Below are 22896 nucleotides of genomic sequence, written 5' to 3' on the forward strand. Positions count from 1 at the left end.
CTACTTCCCTTCAGCAGGAGCAGACTGTGTCCAGCCAGAATGGCCTGATTACAGTCCTTACTGCCTGCTCCCTGGCTGCCTTTCTTCCTATGTGAGGTTCCTGCCAAGTCTGAGGACCCCAAAGAGCACATTTTAAAGCCTACCTACTGCGAAAAGATGTTCATTCTGGTCAGTGGGGAGAGAGAGACACATGTGGGTATTAAATGGTGGGAGACAGAGGCATGCAAAAGAAAGAGACGTTAATACTCCAAAAGCAGGCAGGACCCTAATTGAGCACCCCCTCCTCTGAAAGCTGTGTAAGGGCTCAGACACACAGAAGGTGCCACTCAATCACCTCTGAGACTTGGAGAGATGATGGCAGAGAAAGGAACAGGAGAAAAAGGAAACAAAAATATCCTTTCTTCCGGGTATGGTGGCTCACACCTGTAATCCCAGCACTTTGAGAGGGAGAGGCGGGTGGATCACCTGAGGTCAGGAGTTCGACACCAGCCTGGCCAACATGGCAAAACTCCACCTCTACTAAAAAATACAAAAACATTTAGCTGGGCATGGTGGTGGAAGCCTGTGATCCCAGTTACTTGGGAGGCTGAGGCAGGAGAATCGCTTGAACCCAGGAGGCGGAGGTTGCAGTGAGCAGAGATCACACCATTGCACTCTAGCCTGGGTGACAAGAGCAAAACTCCATCTCAAAAAAAAAAAAAAATCCTTTGTATCCAGGACCAAAGGGAAGTTTAAACCCTAGGAAATATTGCTGCTTTGTTGTTTACTTTGCTAAGTTCTTAAGAAGTTGCACACAAAGAAAGCAGGACATTTGGAAATAAAGAAAGAGAAACCTCATACTGACAAACTCTGGCACTGAAAGATTCTGAAGACCAAAGTGGGCTTTATAGTGTGCAGGAAGAGTTTGCTGATTGAAAGGAAGACTCTTCACACAGAAATAAGTAAGAGAAATTGAAGGCAGACAGAAGAGCACATTCTCCAAGGGCACTAAGGAGGGAGGGTGGATAATCACACTTTGTAATTGTCACCATGGTCCCAGCTGACCGACTGTGGTGCCAGGCCAAGCTCTACTTTGGAGTAAAGGGAAAACCTGGATCTATTCTTCTACCTGCTTCTGGCTTCTTCAGTCCAGTCACATAGAGGCCTTTGAAACTGATGGTCACTTCTGGCCCACAGAACATAGGGTAGAGCAGTTAAATAGGTGGTCTCAGATTCATTTGGATCAAACAGGTGAAGAGCTCTCTGGAGAAATGAAAAAGATGCAAAACATTAAATAATCTTGAAGGCTGACGAGGAAAATAAAGAAAATGATGCCAAAATGGCCTTAAAGCCTCAGTAGCCTCAGCCAGATTATATTTTCCAAGTTTCACTTAGTGGTGAGGTTTAATCACAATAATCTATTTGCAAAAGCATGCATAACCATTTAGTTGAGATTCTGGTCTTTTTTTTTTTTTTTTTTTTTTTTTTTTTTTTGAGACTGTGTCTTGCTCTGTCGCCCAGGCTGGAGTACAGAGGCCCAATCTCGGCTCACTACAACCTCTGCCTCCCAGGTTCAAGTGATTCTTCTGCCTCAGCCTACCAAGTAGCTGTAACTACAGGTATACACCACCATGCCCAGCTGCTTTTGTATTTTTAGTAAAGACGGGGTTTCACCATGTTAGCCAGGCTGGTCTTGAACTCCTGACCTCATGATCCACTTGCCTCGGCCTCCCAAAGTGCTGGGATTTCAGGCGTTAGCTGCCATACTGGGCCCGTTATGTTTTTTCTTAACCTGCTATATTACCCCCAGCTTCTTTTCTTTGTTACTTGATTCTTAACATCACTTGAGGCAGTTGCTCCTGATCTCTTAGATTTTTGTCTTTCACGGCCTTTGTTTCCCAGTGTGCCCTTCAGCCAACACAACTAAGTGAAGAAGAAAGTGGGCAAAAGGGTGCATGAGGTGGCAGGGGCCAGACTGTGCTTGTGCCCACAGAACACCAAGCTTCTCCCAGCAGAAGCTTCAGAAAGGAAGTCTGAGAAAAGGAAGAGGCGGATTAGTAATCAGTCTGTGCTACAGGGCAGCCACGTCTGAGCATTGCCTAATGCTTTTCTCAATTGTTTTGACACGTGTAGTTTTGTTTTAAATATGTATGGTAATTCTTAATAAAATGCTGATAAATGTGCCAAGCAGTTCTCTGTGGAAATAATGAAGTCTTTACAGTTTGGAATGCTATTAAGTCTTTGCTTCATGGTTTGTGAGGCTGCTAGCATTTTAAGCAGCAATAACATTTTATTGAGGCCCAGTCTTGCTGAGGGGGATGGTCAGCTCCAGACAGGACAGTTTTTCCATCACACCTCAGAGTCACCTGGTTTCAGGCTACACATGGATGGAGGTGGAGCTGCTTAGTGATAACTTTCTTAGCCCTGCCTGGCTTAGCCACCACCTCTCCAAATTCACTGTACATTATCAGTACCGTGCAGCAGAAAAAAATACAGGCAAACCTGGGTTTGAATCACAATCCTGCCATTTTCAGGTAGTATAACCATGGGAAAATCACAGAACCTTTTTGAATCTCCATTCCTGTTCCAGTTATTAGGATATAACCACCCCAAACGCAGTGATGTAAATTGACCATTCTGTTATGCTCATAGATTCAGTGGGTCAGGAATTTGGCCAGAGCACAATTGGGTGGCTTGTCCCCGCTCCATGATACCTGGGGACTCAGCTGAGAAGACTTGAAGACTGAGACTGAGTGGACAGCTGGAGACTACAGTCATCCAGGGACCCTTCACTCATGTGTCTGGCAGTTGGTGCTGGATGTGGCACATTGACCACAGCACATGAATGTGGCCACTCTGTGGGGTCTTTCTGAGTCGGCGAGTTTGGGTGTTGTTTAGAACCCAGCCATGGCAGCTGGTTTCTAAAACCCAAGTGCCCCAAGACCATAAGATGTAAGTGTGTGGCATGTTTATGACCTTGTCTCAGAAGTCACACAGTATCACTTCTGCCATTGAGTGAAGCAGTCACAAATGCTTACCCCAGTCCACCAGGAGGAACACAGACATCATCTTTCAATGGAGGAGTGGCCAGGTTCTAGAAGAGCATGTGAACTAGGAGATGATCCTGTGGCCATGTTTTGAAAAGACTCTCTGTCACCTCTACTGAGCCCACCAGGCCAGAGAATGGAGGGAGTGATGATTGCTAAGCACAAGCTAAGTGCCATGAGCTCTTCATCTGTTATCTAATTCTAATTATTTAAGTCTTAAAATAGTATTCACATACTTTTTTGTTTTCAGATGAGACATATTGATCAGCTTCAGCTGCATAAAAGCTACAAATGAACAATGGCATACAAGAATAAGCAGTTTATTTCTTGATCACAGATCTTGGGTCAGCTGAGACAGGAGTGTTCCTCCTCTCCTATCTGAGGTTTAGGAGAGTTAGGAGAGGCAGCAGCTGCCTTATGTATCCTCATTTAGATGGCACAGGCAGAGGACTGCAAGCCCCACCAAGCAAGCAAGCTTTAAGTTTCTGTTTATGTCCCATCTGCTGCTATCCCATTGGTCAAAGCAAGTCTCATTGCCAATTCCAAAGTCAAGGGGCAGGGAAATACATTCTGCCTTTGTGAGGCTGTGGCAGAGTTGTGGGTGTATAATACTATAATGGCAGAGTGAGGAATTGGGAGCAATAATTCAATCTACCATAGCCGTTTTCTAGCACAAAGAAAATTGGATAAGGATATTGTGGCATTACAGCTAGTGTTTAACAATATAATCTTAGGTGCAAAATACCCATATAAAATAGTAGGTTATCAAATTGCTAATAAAAGAATAATTCAACAAGACCAGGTAGCATTTATCCCAGATATTCAAGGACAATATACCATAAAGATATCTATTAATATACCACATTACTAAGACAATATATTTTTATGAAACTTAAATCATCATCTGAATACACACTTAAGTCATTCAATAAAATCCAACACCTACTCGGGGATTTTTTTTTATGCTCTTAGTAAATTAGAACTATAAGGATCCTTCCCTAGCATGATGCATAATAGCGTAACACTTCAAAAGCATCCCCACAGAAGCAAGGAAATAGAAAAGAATGCCTACTCACCACCATTATTTTCCAATGGTATCAGTCAAAAATAAGAAATACAGTTATAAAAGGAGATTCAGTTTTCATTATTTGCAGGTGGTGTTACTGTGTCCTTAGAAAGTCCAAGAGAGGCATTTGAAAAACTGTTAGAACTAATAAGTTCAGTAAGGTAGCCCAGATTCAAAATAAACCAAAGTATGGGGTTTCCTATATAATGGTTGTAATGCAATGTAGTGTGTGTGTGTGTGTGTGTGTGTGTGTGTGTGTGTGTGTATGACAAAATATAATGGAAAAAAGATCTCATTCACAAGATGAAAAGCCAAGTACATTTGTCACCAAGGCTAACCTGAACCACATGCATGAAGGGCACCAAGGGCAGCAGGCAGCCGCTCTGCCTGCTCTGAAGCTGGACTAAATGGAAACATGGCCAGCTCCTCACGAAAACAGCCATTTATTGATTGGCTTTCCAGTGAAAATGCCAATGGGTGGATATTTTTCTTTATTTGTTAACTTGAGAAAAGTATCCAGAGGTTCTCCCAGAAGACTAACCAGGTGCTCAGAAAGCTTTTGCAAATATCAAAATGTAATTGTTTTTGAAAGTGATTAAGTGAGTATGATACTGACTCCACACAGCATAATGGAACATGGCTCTATATAAAAAGTTAATATAAGGGAAAAACAAAAAGTCAGTGGGAGTCAGGGGAAAGTTATTCAGGAAAAGAAAACAGTATAGTCACCTAAGTATTTGGAGGAGAAAAAAAGCAATTTGATTTCCTGCCACATATATTTCACTCAGTAAAATACTAAACATAAAACCTAAGTGTGGAGAATTCCCTATCAATGGCTGTTTCCTTTGACCTGCAGCTACCTCCTAGAACTACACAGGTAGTATATTTCTCAGGGGCAGAGAAGAATTACAGTAAGCCTAAATGCTGCCTTGATCCTTTTGCTGTGAACAAAAATAATTAAACAGGACCTACCCATGCTCTGACAAGGCTACCCAGAGGCCCATAAGGGACACATAGACCTTTCTGTAAAAGGCTGACTTGGCAGAGAAAAACCACAGGTCATAGGAAAAGGGATTGTAGTTCCAAAGTAGGGACCAGGCTGCAGATTCAGGGCAAGTGGCTCTTCGTTTAAGAAGAATATAAAATTTTTAAATTTCTGTTTCTCCGTGAGACTCAACAGAAGAATGTGATAATAGCGAAAGAACAGCCTGTCAGTAAAAGGTGCACTCTGTGGACAGTAAAATGCTTTGGGAGTGAAAACTCCCTTGCCCAATTAGTGCTCAAGGAGGGCAGCAGGAAGGCTGTTTATGGCAATAAATAGAAAATTAGAACATCAGTCCCAGGAATTCTTCCAGAACTCAAGAAAAAGATAAGGGGATGGCAATGATGAAATCCAACATAGAGAATTGGTGGAAGACAACAGAGCAGAGGCTCAATAGTAACCCAGGAAATGACAGAAGAAATGATCCCTGAGATAAAGACCTGAGGCTTTGCTTCAGTAAAGTGGGGAAACTTAGTCAATCTAAGATCTGGGCCTAATTTCCAGCAGCCAGACAGGAGCTGGGTGAAAGGGAAATCATGATTTGGAAGAGAGTCCTCTCCTTTCTATATGATTGCCAAAAGACCCATCAGACAAATATTTAATATACAGCCAACCCTCCAGATTCATGGGTTCTGTACCCCCAGATTCTACCAAGCACAGATAAAAGGAAATTAGAGGAAAAAATATTGCTGCCATTATTCTCTAAACAATACAGTATAGCACCTATTTACATAGCATTTACATTGTATTAGATATTACAAGTAATCTAGAGATGAAGTATACAGAAGGATGTGCATAGATTATATGCAAATATTACACCATTTTCTATAAAGGAATTATGCATCTGTGGATTTTGGTATCCATGGGAGGGCCTAGAACCAATCCCCCGTGGATACCAATGGATGACTGTACTTGTTAAAATAGTTTATGTGTGTCAGCAGATACATGATCAATGAATGTGAACAGGCAGTTCATACAAAGAGAAATAAAAGTGTCTAATAATAAATTAAAATCACATAAGTAACTTTAAATGCCAATTTGAAGCCACAAAATATTCCTGCAGATTGGCAAAGATGTTTTTAAATGAACAGTCCCAGTATGGCCAGATGCAATGAGATGGCATCTTTCATACCTGCTGGTGACTTTCTCTTCTTATTCAGAATTTCTGAAAAGCAGCTCAGCAAGATATAGCAAAAAGCCCCCAAAATTGTCAAGTCTATAGTTTTCTTCCTGATGATTTATCTTTAAAAACTGTCCAAGACTTGGAACCAAGATCTACAAAGATAGTCGTATTTGGATTCTAACACAAAATGTTTATATTTTTAGTCTATATCATTATGCAGCTATTAAAAATGTCTTCAAGAGTGCTAATGACCAAGAAAAACATTTATGATATAATCTAAATAAAGAAGATATAAAAGTGAATTTGCATCATTTGAAAAAAAGACAAAATGAACTATAATATAACCCATATTAACCTCTTAGATAAGTTTTTATTAACTTTTTATCCTTTACACTTTTCAATAGACTACAATATTTCTACAGTGTGCATTAATTTTTAAGTGTATTTTACATATCATAAATTTATTACATAATAAATATTGTTACTATAAGGCTTATAGTGTTATTTGTTCCATCCTCATTTCTGATTCCTGGTTCCCAGAGCAATCACTTATGAGTCTTTCACATGTTTTCTCTGGTACTCGACTCCATTTCTAAATGATACACAAAGCCTGCTGACTCCCTGTTCTAATTGATTGGTAGTTTGATCAATTGTAGAATTAAGGTTGGAAAGGATGTTCCTTTAACATTTTGAGGACTTCACTCCATTCTCTCCTGGATTCCAGACTTGCTGTTGAGAAATCCAATGCTATCCTGCTTTCCAGTTCTGTAGATTAAACCTCTGGTTTCTCCTTTGAAACTTTTAGGATCTTCTCTTTAAACCTACTGGTTTTATAATGATTTGCCATTGTGTGAATTTGTTTTTTATACCAAATGCTGATTCTCAGAGGACCATTGATTCTGAAAATATATGTCCTTCTACTCTGGGAAAATAGAATGTCTTACTTTTTTGATGATTTCCTCTGTTTTTCTGTTCTCTTTCAGAAATTTCTATTGGTTCAATGTGTACCTCCTAGATTAAACCTCTAGTCTTTTCTTCTTTTTAGTATGCAATTCCCTCAGATTTATCTTCTAATTCTTCTATTTAATTTAATTGCTATTATCGTCCCCTAGAATGTAAATTCCACCAGGGAATGAATTGGTCTGTTTCATCACCGCAGGATTTCCCTAGTATCTAGGACTGCGCATGGCATGTAATAGGCAGCTGGTGAATCTAGTTAGATGAGTGAATATTTTTTAATTTCTAAAGTTTCTTCCTGTTTTTGATTGTTTCTTTATAAAACCCCATTCTCGTTTCATGGATGGGATATCATCTCTGTAGTATTTCTGACAAGATTATCTGAAGGTTTCCGAAATTTCCTTTTGCTTTCTGCATTGCCTTTGTATCCTCCAAGTTCGTGTCCTCCTGGTGGCTGTTTTAGTCGCTCTCTTTCATGGTAAGCACCTTTCTAAAATTTGTCTCTTCCTCAACTGTCCACTCATGTTTGCAGATCAGGCCCTAAATCTAGGCTAGAAGCTCTGGATGTGTGTCTAAAGCTGGTAGACCTCATGGTTATATGGTAGGGCCCTCAAATGTGTGTGGGTATTGGTGTCTTCTCCTAGGTAGGTCTGTTCCCCACAGTGACATTCTGGGAAACATACTTAATCTTTCTGTCTTAAAGATGTTACTTCCCCTCCCTGAGCTGTGCCTAAATTTGAGAATCAAGGTTCTCTCTGGTCCAACCCAGGGAGAAAGCAGATATCTAGCCTTCTGCCATGATGGGAAGATAAGGTAGGCAGTTGGAGGCTGGGGTGGATCTAAGGACTCTTCAGACAAACTCTCAATTGGCCCTCCTATTTTCAGGCCCTCTGGCACCCGCACCTGGAGAGGTTCTTGGCTCCTCTGGCTCCTGAGCCACTCTGGGCCTCTGCAATTGCTCAGCTTGCCTCTTACTGCCTTCCCTGCATGCAGAAAACTCTGCTTGGTTTGTTATCGTTTTTGGTTTTTGTTTTGTTTTGTTTTTGAGACGGAGTTTCACTCTTGTTACCCAGGCTGGAGTGCAATGGCGCAATCTCGGCTCACCGCAACCTCCGCCTCCTGGGTTCAGGCAATTCTCCTGCCTCAGCCTCCTGAGTAGCTGGGTTTACAGGCACGTGCCACCATGCCCAGCTAACTTTTTGTATTTTTAGTAGAGACGGGGTTTCTACTAAAAATGTTGACCAGGATGGTCTGGATCTCTTGACCTTGTGATTCACCCGCCTCGGCCTCCCAAAGTGCTGGGATTACAGGCGTGAGCCACCGCGCCTAGCCTGTTATCATTTTTTATCAGCACTCCAGCTTCCAAAATGTTTCACATCTTCCCAAGTATTGTCATCTCCTTTTGCACTCTCTTTGTCCTTGTGATTTCATACTTTGTTTATTCCTTTATTGTTTATTTTATTAGTTTTCAGAGAGGGTGGAGATAAACAAGGAATTCTATCTGTCATGTTAGGATAGTATAGCTTCATTCTGATAATGCTTGTCATGTTACCCAGAGCGAAAAGACAAGTTCATGTCCTTAAGGGGCACTAAGTGTCATGGGAAAGAGATGGGCCGATGGATCATTTTCATAAAAGTGCTGTAATGGAGGTGCGTCTGAGCAGCAGAAGGTCACAGAAATATCTGCATCTAGTGGGGGAGGGGCTAAGACAAGCTCATGTCCTTAAGGAGCGCTCAGTGGCAGGGGAAAGACATGCGCAGATGGATCATTTTCATACAAGTGCTATAACGGGGTGTGTCTGAGCAGCAGAGGGTCACGGGACAAGTATCAGCATCTAGTGGGGGAGAGGCTGGGAGGGTCACTGGGGTTGTGGCCAAGAGGGAAAGGGCTTGGACTTATGACCATTTGGAGGGCAAGAAGGAGTTTTAGATCAAATTGTTATTTTTATTGACTCTCCTTTTCTGGGTGTCATAAAAAAGCATTGATTTCTCAATGCAGGACCAGCCCTATCAAGATGAGCTAAACCATCACAGTGACACCTAACTATCCGACATGCCCAGCAGAGCTGCCTGGAGAGGGCTCTGTCCTTCCATCCCATTTTCTTCTATAAAACAAAAATTAATATGAAGGCTAAATGTATGTAAATTACTTCAGAGAGTCAACACCCAACAAGAGTTAGTCCTCCTAGCCCCCATTTCTTTTAAACAGGAAGAGAGAAAGAAGTAGCATGTATGTCCCATGTATAACATGGAGCTCAGATGTGCAGAAATGAAATTTACTTGCTTTCTATGACATTCGACTTACTCTTAAGCCACCATTTCCATGAATTGTGAAAAATTTGTCCACTTCAAGGTGTTCTTGAAGTGGTAAACCTTTTAATTTTCAGGTTGGTCTTTTACAGACTAGTTATTAATCAAGTGCATCTTTTCCTGCCTACCTCCCCAAGAGTGCATTAAGCATCCTGGGTGGCTTAGCATCCTGGCATCCAAAACAGGGCAGCTGCCCTCACTACTTTCTAGCTCACGGACTCTGTCCCTAATCTCAGGCCCTGGCCTCTATCCACTCTCGCTCCACTATTGAAGCCTCTTCAGCTTCTCTTGTGTCAGGTATTATATCCCTGCTGTCTGGATCTGTGCCTGGGCTCTCCTTGGTACTGCCAAGGCCATAGTTCCTGGCTTGGGACTGTACTCCCTATACCCTGTATCTACCCGCCAGTAGCCCAGGCACCTGCTGACTGCTAATTTTCCTCCTTGAGCGAGGAATACCTCTCGAGGAGACTTAGAATTGCTGTGGATCTGTGCCATGCCCTGCCAAAGCTCTAGGAGGGTGTTCTGAAGCCCTCTGTGTGATACACGCTACATGCCATTTCTACTCTGTCAATGCCGTTCCATATTGGCACAGGGCAATGCAAGGTGGTCTTCCAGAATTCCAGGTGGGAAGCAAAATATAAACCCCACTTCTCTACCATTGCCAGACTTAACTGGGCCTCTTAATTATGCCCTCCCAAACCCCAATACAAATGAGTTTTATCTCTGCAGGATATGAGACTATAGAGAGCAGACCAAATGCCTGTCTAAACTGTCACCACAGACCTCGTCTATCAGGCTCTTCTCTGCCCTTCTGCCCATTTTTCCACCTCACCTCATCCTCAGGCCAAAAAGGGCCTTTTGTTTTCATTTTCACATTCTTTTCTTTTCACTGCTCTGTGGGCTTTAGTGAAACTGTGCACTCTGATTCCCTGGGTTTTCTGGTTCTTGATTATTTTAAGAGTAACTTTTGGAACTTAAATAAACCTTTTCTCTCTCAATGTAGCCTGGCCCTTATAAATGAAAGCTTTGACCTTCACAAGCATTACCTCTGAAATGAGTTTCAAGAGCCAGTTGTGGGAGTCAAAAACTGAATATGACCTCCTTGCTCTCAGCTGGGTTTTGTCATCCCCTTGAAGGAGGGGGTACCCCAGGAAGGAGAGCCTAGGCCTGCCAGGATTACCATGTATGGAAAATGTTTCAAGTTTCCAGGGGACAGGCTATACTCTTAGGATCAACTTTCCCATTACAGCAACAAAAAGTGGTGGGTAGAACGTTTTCCACACTTGACCTTTTTTTAACTTTTATTTTGGGTTCAAGGGTACCTATGAGGGTTGTTGTGTAGGTAAACTCATGTGACAGGGAGTTTGTTGTACAGATTATTTCATCACCCAGGTATTAAGCCTGTTACCCAGTAGTTATTTTCTCTGCTTCTCTCACCCTCCACCCTCAAGTAGACCCCAGTGTGTGTTGGTCTTTTCTTTGTGTTCATGAGTTCCTGTCAGTAGCTTCCACTTATAAGTGAGAACATGCAGCATTGGTTTTCTGTTCTGCTCGTCTTTAGCAAACTTCACTTTTAAAGCTAAAAAACTGTAACCAGAGAGGTGATCAGGCTACGGGCGCGCCAGAGCCACTGCTGTCCTGTGAGCACTTGCCAGAACTGCTCACTTACACTTTGAATCAGCAGCCACGCAAGCTGGGAAGGTCAAAACTCAGAGGCTGGGTCCCTTCCAAGCTGAGAGGCCTCAGAGTTGACTTCTCCCACATTAAACTGGACCCACAAGGAGTTATACCCTAAGGGGTAAGGTGAACTAGATCTTAATTCACCTTTTCCTCCTAATCCTAGAGGACTAATGAAAGGATCAAATATCCCTAGGAAGAAGCAGCCACACATGAGTCCTTGCTCAGATTTGAAACCCCCAGCCTGGATTAGCCAAAAAAGTTCAAGCCAGGAATTTGATTTCAGATTATTCATGAGTTTTAATAACTCTAGGTGCCTGGCAAAAGCAAATATGAAGTGTCCCTGAAATATCTATCTTAGATCTGGAGGGTCTTTCACAAATAACTACTCAGGGGCATTCACCAGAAAACATTCAAAAATAACCAAGCACGAAAGAAAACAGTATGGCTAAGAACTATCAGAAACAACAGACAACACAAATAACCTATACAGACTTTGAAATTGGCATTGTCAGATACAGATTTTAAAAGTAGCATTTATAGCTAAGGGAAAAAAAAAGAAACTATAGAAAGTCACTTAGCAGACTTAATGAAAAACTCATCAAAATTTCAAGAAATTATGATCAAAATAAACAAAATTAGAAATTCATTGAAAATCCATTAAATGTGTATACACCAAAAACAGGATCCCAAAATACACAGAGCAGAAACTGATGGAGCTGAAAGGAAAAACAGACGAATCTGCAATTACAGGTAGAGACTTCAACACCCCACAGTTGGCAACTACTACTGCTAGACAGAACTACCGGACAGAACTAAAGACACTCAACAACTGCACTGAACTGATGTGTAATACAACTTTCCATCCAACAACAGCAGAAAATATATTTTTAAGCATTCATTAAGATAGGTCATATTCTGAGCTAAAAAACAATCCTGAAAATGTATGAAGCGAAAGTGGAAAGTCCTAAAAAGAAAAATGAAAAAATCCACCATCATAGTGAGAGATTTTAACATGCCTTTGTTTATGACTAACAAAAGAGGCAGACAAAAAAAAAATCAGAACATAGATTTAAGCAAAACAATTAGTAATCTTGACTGAATGGACAGAACATTACATTTGACAACCATAGAATACGCACTCTTTTTAAAATTTCTAAATAATTCATGGATCAAAACAGACATCATAATAGAAATTAGAAAATGTTTTGAACTAAATGATCATGAAAACACTGCATATCAAAATTTGTGGGATTGCTTACAGGGCAATTTTATAGCCTGAACTGTATATAGTAGGAAATAAGGATGTGAGGGCGATCTGGCTGAGACATCTGTCACCCCACTGATCACCGATGTTGATTTGGCTGATCTGGCTGGCGGGGCAGGTGTCCCCTTCCTCCCTCACTGCTCCATGTACGTCCTTCTGGAAACTGCACGCTTGGTCAAAGAGGATGACCATCCACAATAGAGGAGGACTTCAGTCAAGGGTGTACAAGTAGCTGCCCTCGCCTGCTAGAACCTCCAGACAAGCTCTCAAGGAAATAAGGCAGACTGCAAATTCATTAGTTTGGCATACATCACAGGAAGTTAGAAAAAGGACAGCAAAATAACACCAATAGAGTAGAAGGTTAGAATGATTAAAAACAAGACCAGAAATTAGTGAAACAGAAAATGAACCTTCAATAGAGAAAACCAATATGGCAGAAGTTGGTTCTTTTCAAAGAACCAACTCATAAAATGACAAGCCTCTAGCAATAGTACCCAAGGAAAAAGAAAGAAGTCGAAACAAACATTAGGAATAAAAATGGGCATCACTGCAGATGGTACAGATAAAAGACATTAAACAGATAAAAGAATATTGTAAAGAACTTTATGCCAAGAAATTTCAAATTTTAGGTATGATGGACAAAATCCTGGAAAACATAAGTTGCCAAAATCATAATGAAGAAGTGAAAATCTGAATTATAATCCTTAAAGAAATTAAATCAGTAGTCAAAAAATTGACTGCTGAGTCTACTGCCACTCAGGATAAGGCCCTGGAGCGATTTAGCACCTGCCTGACTTCAGGCCGCCAGGTGGCAAGTGTCTGTCTGTACGTGCAACACCACAGCTCTCTCTTACCCAGGAATGTACCAGTCATCCAGGGTATCATCTCTCCTGTCAGTGACAACACAAATTAAACAAAATCTAGCCTCACAAAACTTCGCTGGTGAGTTCTACAAAACACTTTTTAAAAAATGTTATTTCAGGCTGGGCACAGTGGCTTATGCCTGTAATCCCAGTACTTTGGGAGGCCAAGATGGGTGGATCACTTGAGGTCAGGAGTTGGGGCCAGCCTGGCTAACATGGAAAAACCCTGTCTCTACTAAAAATAAAAAATTAAAATTAAAAAATATTGTTCGGGCATGGTGTCGCATACCTGTAGTCTCAGCTACTTAGGAGGCTGAGACAGGAGAATTGCTTGAACCTGGGAGGCAGAGGTTGTAGTGAACTGCGATTGCCCCACTGCTCTCCAGGCTGGGTGACAGAGCAAGACTGTCTCAAAAAGAAAGTTATTTCAGTCCTAACACACAAAATCTCTTACAGCATAGAAAAAGAGAGAACTCTCCAACACTTTTTATGAGGCTCAAATAACCTTGATACCAAAACCTGATTAGGACAGTGAGAGAAAGGAAAAATTATAGACCTGTCTTACTACCTAAAAAACAAATCAGCAAAGTGAACTCACCAATACACAAAAAAGCTAATATATCTTGGCCAAATCGGGTTTATCTGTGGAATGCAGTGTTAGTTTAAGATTAGAAAATTAATCAATGCAATTTACCATATTAACTGAGTAAAGGAAAAAAAATCACACAAGCAAGAGTTACAGAAAAAAATTATTAAAATTCAACATTTATGGCAGGCACTCAAACTAGGACTAACAGGGAATGTCTCAAAATAACATATTTGTCAGATAGACTAGGCTCGCTGCAATAATAAATCCTCCAGTTTTAGGAGCTTAACACATGAAAATTTATCTCTCACCAGATGAACCCTGTGTGGATTTAGAAGATCTACAGGGCAGTTATCATTGTTAGCAAGCACAGTCCACGTCTGTTCCAAAGTACACTTTCCCATTCCATTAGCAGCACAATCCTCCCAGGTCAGTGGTGACCTGTGCAGTTCATCTACAGCCAATACCCACCAACCCTGGTTCATGCTAAAATCCTATCCTTCGTCCTTCATCCTCAAAATCCCCATTTGGGCTAAGAAACTATATATAATTTTCATCCTCACATAGAGGATAAAAATAGTGCCTCTGTTAATTTCTATAGAAGGGGAAGTCATGCTGTTCCTCAACTATATCTTGGTCCTAACGGTCCACACTGCTGTATGGGACCTTGCCTGAGCTCCACCTCCACAGCCTTTCTCTCAGCAGAGAAGCCTTCCTCTCAGTGCTACTCTGGGTTGTAGAAGGCTCTAGAGGAGAAGCACGTGGTCATCCTAAGGTAGTGCCTTTACTCTTGCCTAAGGGAGCCACCCTTCCTCCCCCATGAGAGAATGCCAGACTCTACTCCCACTCAGGATGAGGCACTGGAGAGATTTAGCACCTGCCTGAATTCAGACTACCAGATGGTGAGCATCTGTCTGTATGTGCAATACCACTGCTCTCTCTTACCTAGGAATGTACCAGGTCATCCAGGGTATCATCTCTCCTGTCAATGACAAATATGGGAAGAAAGACCTCGCAGCTTCTCGTCACCGAGTGGCCATGGCCCAGCTGGCCCTGCAGACGTCCGACTGGATCCGAGTGGACCCTTGGGAGAGTGAGCAGGCACAGTGGATGGAGACAGTGAAGGTGCTGAGGTAATGGTAGTCACTCTCCTGTTTGATGAGCAGGGCCCACGGGAGACGTCTACAGAGCCTGCAGGGTAAAAGGTAGGGCAGATTGTGGGGCTGGGGTTCTGCCAGGCCTTTTCAGCATACATCAGAGAAGCAGCTTCTACATAGGGGGAGAGAGCCAACAGATTCACATTCTCAGAAGTCCCTGAGCAGAAAAATTACAAAACACTGTCCTTTCAGATGCACTTGTGGAAACACTCAACCTTATTTCAGACGATGGAAGCACTGGGGTCTAGCACCACCACTTAGTAGCTGCGTGACTTTGAGCAAGTGATTTGATATCTCTGAGACATATTTCTCACTTGCAAAATGGAAACAACAAAACCTAATGAATGACTTTTTTAAATGCAAATAACTTTCCTGACCCAGAACTACATAATAATATTCAGTAGGTGGGACCTTTCATTATTTTTATCATTGTCTAGGGTGAAAACTGCATCTACATATTAAGCCATCTTTTTAAATTGTACAATTCCTGGGTTCTATATAAACCCAGACTTTTATGTGAAATAGGAAAAAGAAAGACTATAAATCTAGAAATAGTTACTCAGGATAATTTTTTCTTCTGGAATTGCTATTTGTATTCAGTGTAAGTAATATAACTGTTTAAAACCCCAAGCAAGCCCTGCATGTTAAGGCAGTGGGTCACTAGCTTGTGTCTGCCGACTTTAAGGGGAATTGCCAGAGAAGTGGGAAGTCCCACCTATCCTGGCTGCTGGGATTGTGAGGGGGGGGGCTGCCTCATCACTAATGACAACCAGCTCTGCTGGAAGGGATTGCAAATTGCAGGCTGTGTTTTTTGTCTATTTAGAACCACTAGGATTGGCAGGAAATGGGAAGCACAAGGAATGAGGTGACATGATTGACAGGCCTGTTCATAAAGTGTTTTGGTTTTCATTTTATACTTGTCTTCAAAAATCACTTGGGAGAAAAGGTTTACCTTTATAGTAGAGGTAATCATTTCGTTTTTATATCCTGATTCTTTTTACTTACCTTTTACTGGGGAAAGAACCAGCCAGAAGCATTCAGGAGTTACAGTTACAGTGTTGCTTCAGAACCTGTTGCCAATTTTTTTTTTTTTTTTTTTTTTTGAGACGGACTTTTGCTCTTGTTGCCCAGGCTGGAGTGCAAAGGTGCCGTCTTGGCTCACTGCAACCTCCACTCCCAAGTTCAAGCAATTCTCCTGCCTCAGTCTCCCTAGTAGCTGCGATTATAGGCAGATGACACAATACCCAGCTAATTTTTGTGTTTTTCATAGAGATGGGGTTTCACCATTTTAGTCAAGGCTGGTTTCGAACTCCTGACCTCAGGTGATCCACCCACCTCAGCCTCCCAAAGTGCTGGGATTGCAGGCATAAGCCACCACGTCTGGCGCCTGTTGCCAAATTAAAAGGAGAGCCATTATAAAATAATTGTTAGACACATGTTCTTTACTTTTGTAAACTACCCGTTAATATAAGCAAAAATTCATATATTGAAAATTATATAAGGAATAAATTGACACCTAGATCATCCTTTTAGAATGAGTCATGCAATTATTTCTCATTTATCTAGTCTAAGAGAGGGGGAATAGAAGCAAGCAAATAGATCATCCAACAAGTGATTTCGCTTTAATATGTAGGCAGAAACAGACGCTTTCTCCTCTACCCTGTGAGAAGCAGTGTAGCCTAGGATATAGGTTTTAGAGCCAAATTTACTAGCTGAATGACTTGATGTAAGTGATTTAGCCTCCCTGAGTCTCAGTTTCTCACCTAATAAAATGGAAATGACATCATCCACTTCACTAGGATTCCATGTGAATTAAATGAGATGATGTAGGCAAAACACCTGCTTTATGGTAGGTACTTAATAATGTAAGCTACCTTCCATGAATCCCTAATGCTGTCCCATAATTTGTCCTCAGAACAGATAAGCCATTCATGGATAAATAGGAGTTGACCATAGTACTATTTATGATTACTTGTGCTTCTGTGGCAAAATATAGGGGTGAGCTAAGATTCTACTGAACACATTCATTTTCTTTTTAATTTTTTTTTTGAGACAGGGTGTCAAAAAAAAAGCTCCCTGGTGATTCTAATATATGGCTAGCCCACTGCTTCAGCTGTCAAGTTTATGAATTTAGCTCTGGTGCCCAGGCTGGAGTGCAGTAGCGCAATCTCAGCTCACTGCAACCTCCACCTCCCGGTTCAAGCAATTCTCCTGCCTCAGCCTCCCAAGTAGCTGAGATTACAGGCACACACCACCATGCCCTGCTAATTTTTTTTATTTTTAGTAGAGATGTCCAAGCTGATCTCGAACTCCTGACCCACCTCAGCTTCCCAAAGTGCTGGGCTTACAGACATGAACCACCACACCTGGCCTCTTTTTAATTTGTTTAAATAACTCCTTTATTCCTGTATTTCTCAGTGCTGGCTTGCACACTGGACTCACCCAGGGAGCTTTTAAAAGTACCCATGTCTGGGTCTCACCCCAGAGACTAAGATGTCCTTGGTCTAGGTTGGGGTATCAGGATTTTTTAAAGCTCCCTGGTGATTCTAATACATGGCTAGCCCATAGCTTCAGCTGCCAAGTACATGAATTAAGCTTATGATCAGTACCAAGATGCATTTAAACCAGTGGTCTCAACTCTGGCTGCAGAAATCACTTAATACGCTTTTTTAAAATGCTCACTTCTTCCCACCCATCCCAGAGATTTTGATTTGTCTGGATTAGGCTCTAAACATTACTATTTTCATGAAGGTTCCCAGATGTATTTTGTGCAACCAAAATTGAGAATCACTGATATAGTCAACACAGTTTTATCAAATGCTGATTCAGATTTTAAAAATTATCGTTTGGAGTGAGTTTTGTCTCCAAAATATACCAATTGCATTTGTGTTTGATTACTAACACTTTCCTAAAATTTCCAACAAATGATTTAGCTTTAATATGTAGGCAGAAACAGTTTTCTTAAGACTGAAAATCCGGTTATAACTGTAAAGTCAGGTGGTTTTAGAAGCATGGTAGAAATCCACCCCATCCTTTGCTCCATTTACTGTCCTCTTGATAAAGTCCATCGTGAATCTACATCATAGTGACATAGTAACACACATCTCTATAATGTAAATTCACTGTAGAGCTTATTGAGGATTCCTTCTTTCCTCATAAGATTGCTTATTTTTATTCTAATTTTTAAAATCTAGGCCAACTTCCATGCCTTTAGGACATTTGATAATACATTTCACTCACGTTCTCCCTGTGTTGTGGGCAAGGCCCCAGTCACATGCCATTTGATATAATCCATTATTGTCATCATCATCACTCTTTCGTGCACCCCCTTGCATACGTGATCTTGTGTTGTCCTCATTTTACAGATAAAGAAACTGAGGCTCAAAGAGGCTAAGTTAATAACAGTCACACACATAAACAAACAGGAAATGGAGCTCCCATCTGTGGAGCCCTGAAGCCTTGCTTATGGCCACCTTGAAAAACAGGGATCTGCAGCCTGGGAACATGATGTGGCTGGCTTTCAACCTGCCACAGTTACCCTCCAACCGGGCTTTCCCGAAGACCAGTGGGGCTGCTGAGGACACCAAGAACATGCCCCCGAGGGCAGTGCACAGGCCCAAGGTGCCACTCAGGCAGGCAGCAAGAAGCAGCAACGGTCATGCCCCATGGAGGCACAGTGAAAGTCCCTGGAAAATGCATGTTGTATTGAAAGCAATGATTTCCACAACAAAGTTCAGCAATCCAGCTAATATTCAAAGTAGGGTCAACCTGAACTAGGACATTCAAGGTAAGTAAAATGACAATCACCACCTTTTACTGATCACCCGCTATGTGTCCCAGGCTCTTTCATGTATATCTAGTAAGCTCAGTAACTCCAAGAAGTAGGTGGGTTTAGTCCTATTTTATAAGTGAGGACGTGGAGATTCAGAAAGGGTCATAAAATACTTCAAGTCCTACAGTTAGAAAGTGGAGGTGAGACTCAATCTACTCAAGTCTGATAGGAGAGCCCATACCAACCCAAGGGTGAATCATCAGAAATAAAGTTCACCAAAACCAAAGCAGTAAAACAATAATGAAGCCACTGAGTCCAGCCAGGCTCTAAGAAGATTCTACTGAGTCTCTGAGATAATCTGAAAGGGCTTTGAACCAGGTTAAATGTATTCATTCATCCACTCCTTCCATCATTCCTGAATTCAGCAGACTTAAGGAGCATTTTCATGGTGCTAGGAATATAAAAGTGAATTCAGTGGGGTCCCTATTCACAATCTCGTGGGAAGATAGACTATAATAACAGCTAATATTTTTTGGGCTCTTTCTGTGTATGGGCCAGGGCTAAGCGTTTCAATCAATCCTCATGACAGCTCTCTGGGGTGGGTTCTGTCATTATCCCTCACTCTATAGATAAGGAAACCAGAGACACCGAGACTCCGTGGCTAGTAGTTAGAACCAGAATTCCAACCCAGAAAGTCTAATTGTAGAACTTAACACTGTGCCCCTTCCCAATTATAATCAGCAGCAGGCCACTTCCCCAGCATTTCGCAAGGTAGAAGTAGTTTTTCATTCATGATCTTGCAACACTTCTTGTAGATAAGGCCAGCATTAACTTTCATGACTAATTAACAGATGAAGTCCACATGGCTCGGAGATTATCAGTGCCACAGGGTGTCAGGGTCATTCAAGCAGAAAAGCCTGAGCTTTAAACCCACCCACTCTGGCTGAAAAGCATATGCTTTTTCCAGCAGGCACTACTGTCCCCTCAACACAGCTCTAGTAAATGCATAATACAGGAAGTGGAAGATGGAAGATCAATTTGATACAAGACGGGGTGAACAGTGATTGCCTCTGTTTGACAAAAGAATATATCGGTACCTCATGATTTGCAGAAGATAGATTGCTGAAGAAGGGAGGCATGGCAAATTTATGAAAGTCTAATCATCTTTGAAATGCCCGGTGTACTTTGTGTGTATTAACCCCTTTAATCTTCATAACCACCCGTCAGAGGTGGGCACTGTCATAATTCCTCATTGGCAGATGCAGCACCATCCACATAGAGACTTGAAATCACCCACCCAGGGTCACACAGCCAGCTGGTGGAGGAACTGAGATCCAACCCAGGCCATCTGGCTGCAAGCCCTGGCTCTAGGCTGCCACTCTATTGCCGTCTAAAGCACTAGTTTCTAATTAGAGCGGGCAGCTTTTCTTGGACCTCGCTATGGGCCAGGCACTGTGCCAGTGCTTCGTGTGTGTAGCTCATTTACCTTCACAAGAGTCTAAAAGTAGGTGTTTTCCCTGCTTCTCAAATGAAAATGTGTCTTGAACTCAAGTCTGTCTGACTCAATAGCCCATGTCCTTAACCCCTACTCAAAAGTGACTCCTTTTTTTTTAAGGTGAGAAATATTAAAGGAAATGTTAAAAGAGTAGAAATGTATTAATTTCCCTGCTTTCACACATGTCACATGGAAAGTAGTGAACTGTCTTGGACAGGACTCTCCATGAAGACCCACCTGACTTTCTGTCCCAGCACCTGACAATGCCTGCCGCAGAGTAGGCCCTCAATGGATATTTGGGGAATGAGTGAACTAAAGTCGATAAAAGCAGGTTGAGACAAAATCTGAAAATCCCTGGGTTGCTTTGAGGGCTGGAGGACAGACATACCCTGAGCCCATATGTTTCCATCGCAGGCATCATCACAGCAAACTGCTCAGATCTCCACCCCAGATGGAAGGCCCAGACCACGGCAAGGCACTCTCCCCAACCCCTGCAGGTGGGTGCTGACCCTCTTGTCTGTAGGAGAATGAGATGTCAGGGATTCTGTGAGAACTGAACGGGGTTGGGGTAGTCATAGCTGCAGAGGACTTGAGGCCAACCCTCTGGGCACAGACAAGGAATTTAAGGGGCTGCCTGCTTGGGAAGACACTTCTGAGATTGAAGTTCAGATTAGACAATCTGCCACCACCCCCTGTAAATTGCTCTGCTAATTTGGGATTTTTTTTTTTTTTTTTTTTTGCCCCAAAGAAGTTTACCTACCCTTGTGACTTGTTCTAATGACATGGATTACAGTCAGGGTCACACAGGGATAAACTGATGAGGGCTGCTGGGTTTCTTTTAAAAGCCTTAGCCTTTTTGAATGTAAAATATGACATTATAAAACTTGAACAAAGAGACTAAGACTTTTTTATAGCAGAATTACTCAATGGTTCACTCAGAAGAGGAAACCTATTTTTAAGGGAATTTAAAGTTGGTTTGGATTATCCTCTTAATTTGTAAGCCTAGATGTGTAAGCCAGGAAGTGTTGTCATTTCCTGGTGTTTGATAAAACCTTGTTGGCTGTGATTTCAGAGTATGAACAGCCCTGGTGTCAGGGGCCAAATGCATTAACCCTTTCATGCAAATAAGCAGGAGCACCATGCAGCGGTGGGCACGCAGACTCCTGCAGGTCATCTGCCGAGTTTCCTACGGCAGGGTCTCCTGGGGAAGATAGTTGATGGAACACTGGTTCCAGATTAGAAGGGTTCGGGTACGCTGAGGTTAAGCACACCTGAAGTGGTTTCTTTACGGCATGACTTTTCAGAGGCTTTACTATGTCCATGTGCATTTGGATTCTACAAGAAAGAGAAATACCTTGTTCTTACCATATGGAACTCTTTGTTTAAGATCTGTTAGTAATTTTCAGAACTAGTGCTCCTTAAAGCAAGATTGGGAAACACTCTTCTAAAAAGAAACTGAAAATGCTAGCAGACCCTATAGGTGCCATGCCACAGTCCCCAAATGCTGGCCAAAGGATCACTCACAGCAGTATCCCCTGTGCGGCTTGTTAAAAGCACTACTTCTCAGAGTGGGAGAAGGGCCCAGGAATCTGGATATTTAACAAGCACTCTGAGGATTTGCTTTACAGCCAGTTTGGGGGGCTATGCATGAAAGTAAGAATCTAAGAAGGATTTACAGTGCCTCCTATATAATCATCTTATATAATGTTTATTATATTCCTCTGGTCTCTCTGAATGCCTCTCCTCTCTGTTACCTGCATGGGCTCCTTCCCACCCATCCCTCATGAGCACAGTGCCCATTGTTCATTATCAGCCTCTCCCTTCTTTCTGTATCTTCTCTGGCTCAGTAGGCATTCCTAAAAGGATTCTGCAGACACTTTTTGAGCACCTCATTGGAACAGACTCTGGGCTCAGGCTGAGAACAGAGACAGCCAGCCCCAGCCCCTACCCCAAGCTGGAGACAGGGTATGAACGGAGGCGAGTCCAGGCATGAATTAGGCGGGCTGCATGGTGGAGGGGGCACCTGCACTGAGACTTGTATGAGTGGATTATTGAGGTTGGAGACATTTCTGGGCCAAGGGGCAGGCTAAGGAAAGCACAAAGGCAGAAGACAGCATAAGCGTGGGGCACTCCATGCCGCTGGGGCAGGCTGGGGTCTCCCGTGAGAGGCAGGGGCAGCCAGAGTGACTCGGGAAGGACACCACACTGAGGCTCCCAGCCTCTCACACTTCACCTCTCTGCTTATGCTTCCAGAATCCCTGTCTCGGCTCTTTGCCTGGGCTGCCCCTCCTTCCTTTTAATTCTTGGTTCCCCTGTTGAAAACCTGTCTGGCCTGTGAGGCCCAGTTCAGAATTCACCTTCCCTATAAAACAGCCCCAGCTGCTCTCATTAATATGAACTCTCCCTCTGCCAAAGCCTACTGCAGATTCTTTCCAGATTCATTTTCCTAGGGGCTACTAGCCTACTCTCCTTGGCGCTATATTGTCGAGGGCCTCTTTCTCTCTATTCAGACCCTAAATCCCACTCATCTTGTTCTATTCTAAAGTAACTATTTT

At 42.3% G+C, this 22896-nt stretch overlaps 1 protein-coding gene across 6 annotated transcripts in view; it reads left to right on the forward strand.

Annotated features, from left to right (window-relative positions):
* Nucleotides 1-22896, forward strand: part of NMNAT3 (nicotinamide nucleotide adenylyltransferase 3) — a 96751-nt gene that overhangs the window by 67709 nt on the left and 6146 nt on the right. For 2 of the 6 annotated variants that reach the window (XM_010330425.2, XM_010330426.2), the window contains exons 3-4: nucleotides 14867-15050; nucleotides 20756-20838. The exons of 1 other annotated variant lie outside the window; for it this stretch is intronic. In XM_010330425.2, the coding sequence (XP_010328727.1) occupies nucleotides 14867-15050; nucleotides 20756-20838 (267 nt within the window). 3 more of the 6 variants (XM_074405838.1, XM_074405836.1, XM_074405837.1) reach the window with 3 other exon arrangements.

This window comes from Saimiri boliviensis, chromosome 9 (assembly GCF_048565385.1).
Source record: "Saimiri boliviensis isolate mSaiBol1 chromosome 9, mSaiBol1.pri, whole genome shotgun sequence".
Classification (NCBI taxonomy): domain Eukaryota; kingdom Metazoa; phylum Chordata; class Mammalia; order Primates; family Cebidae; genus Saimiri; species Saimiri boliviensis.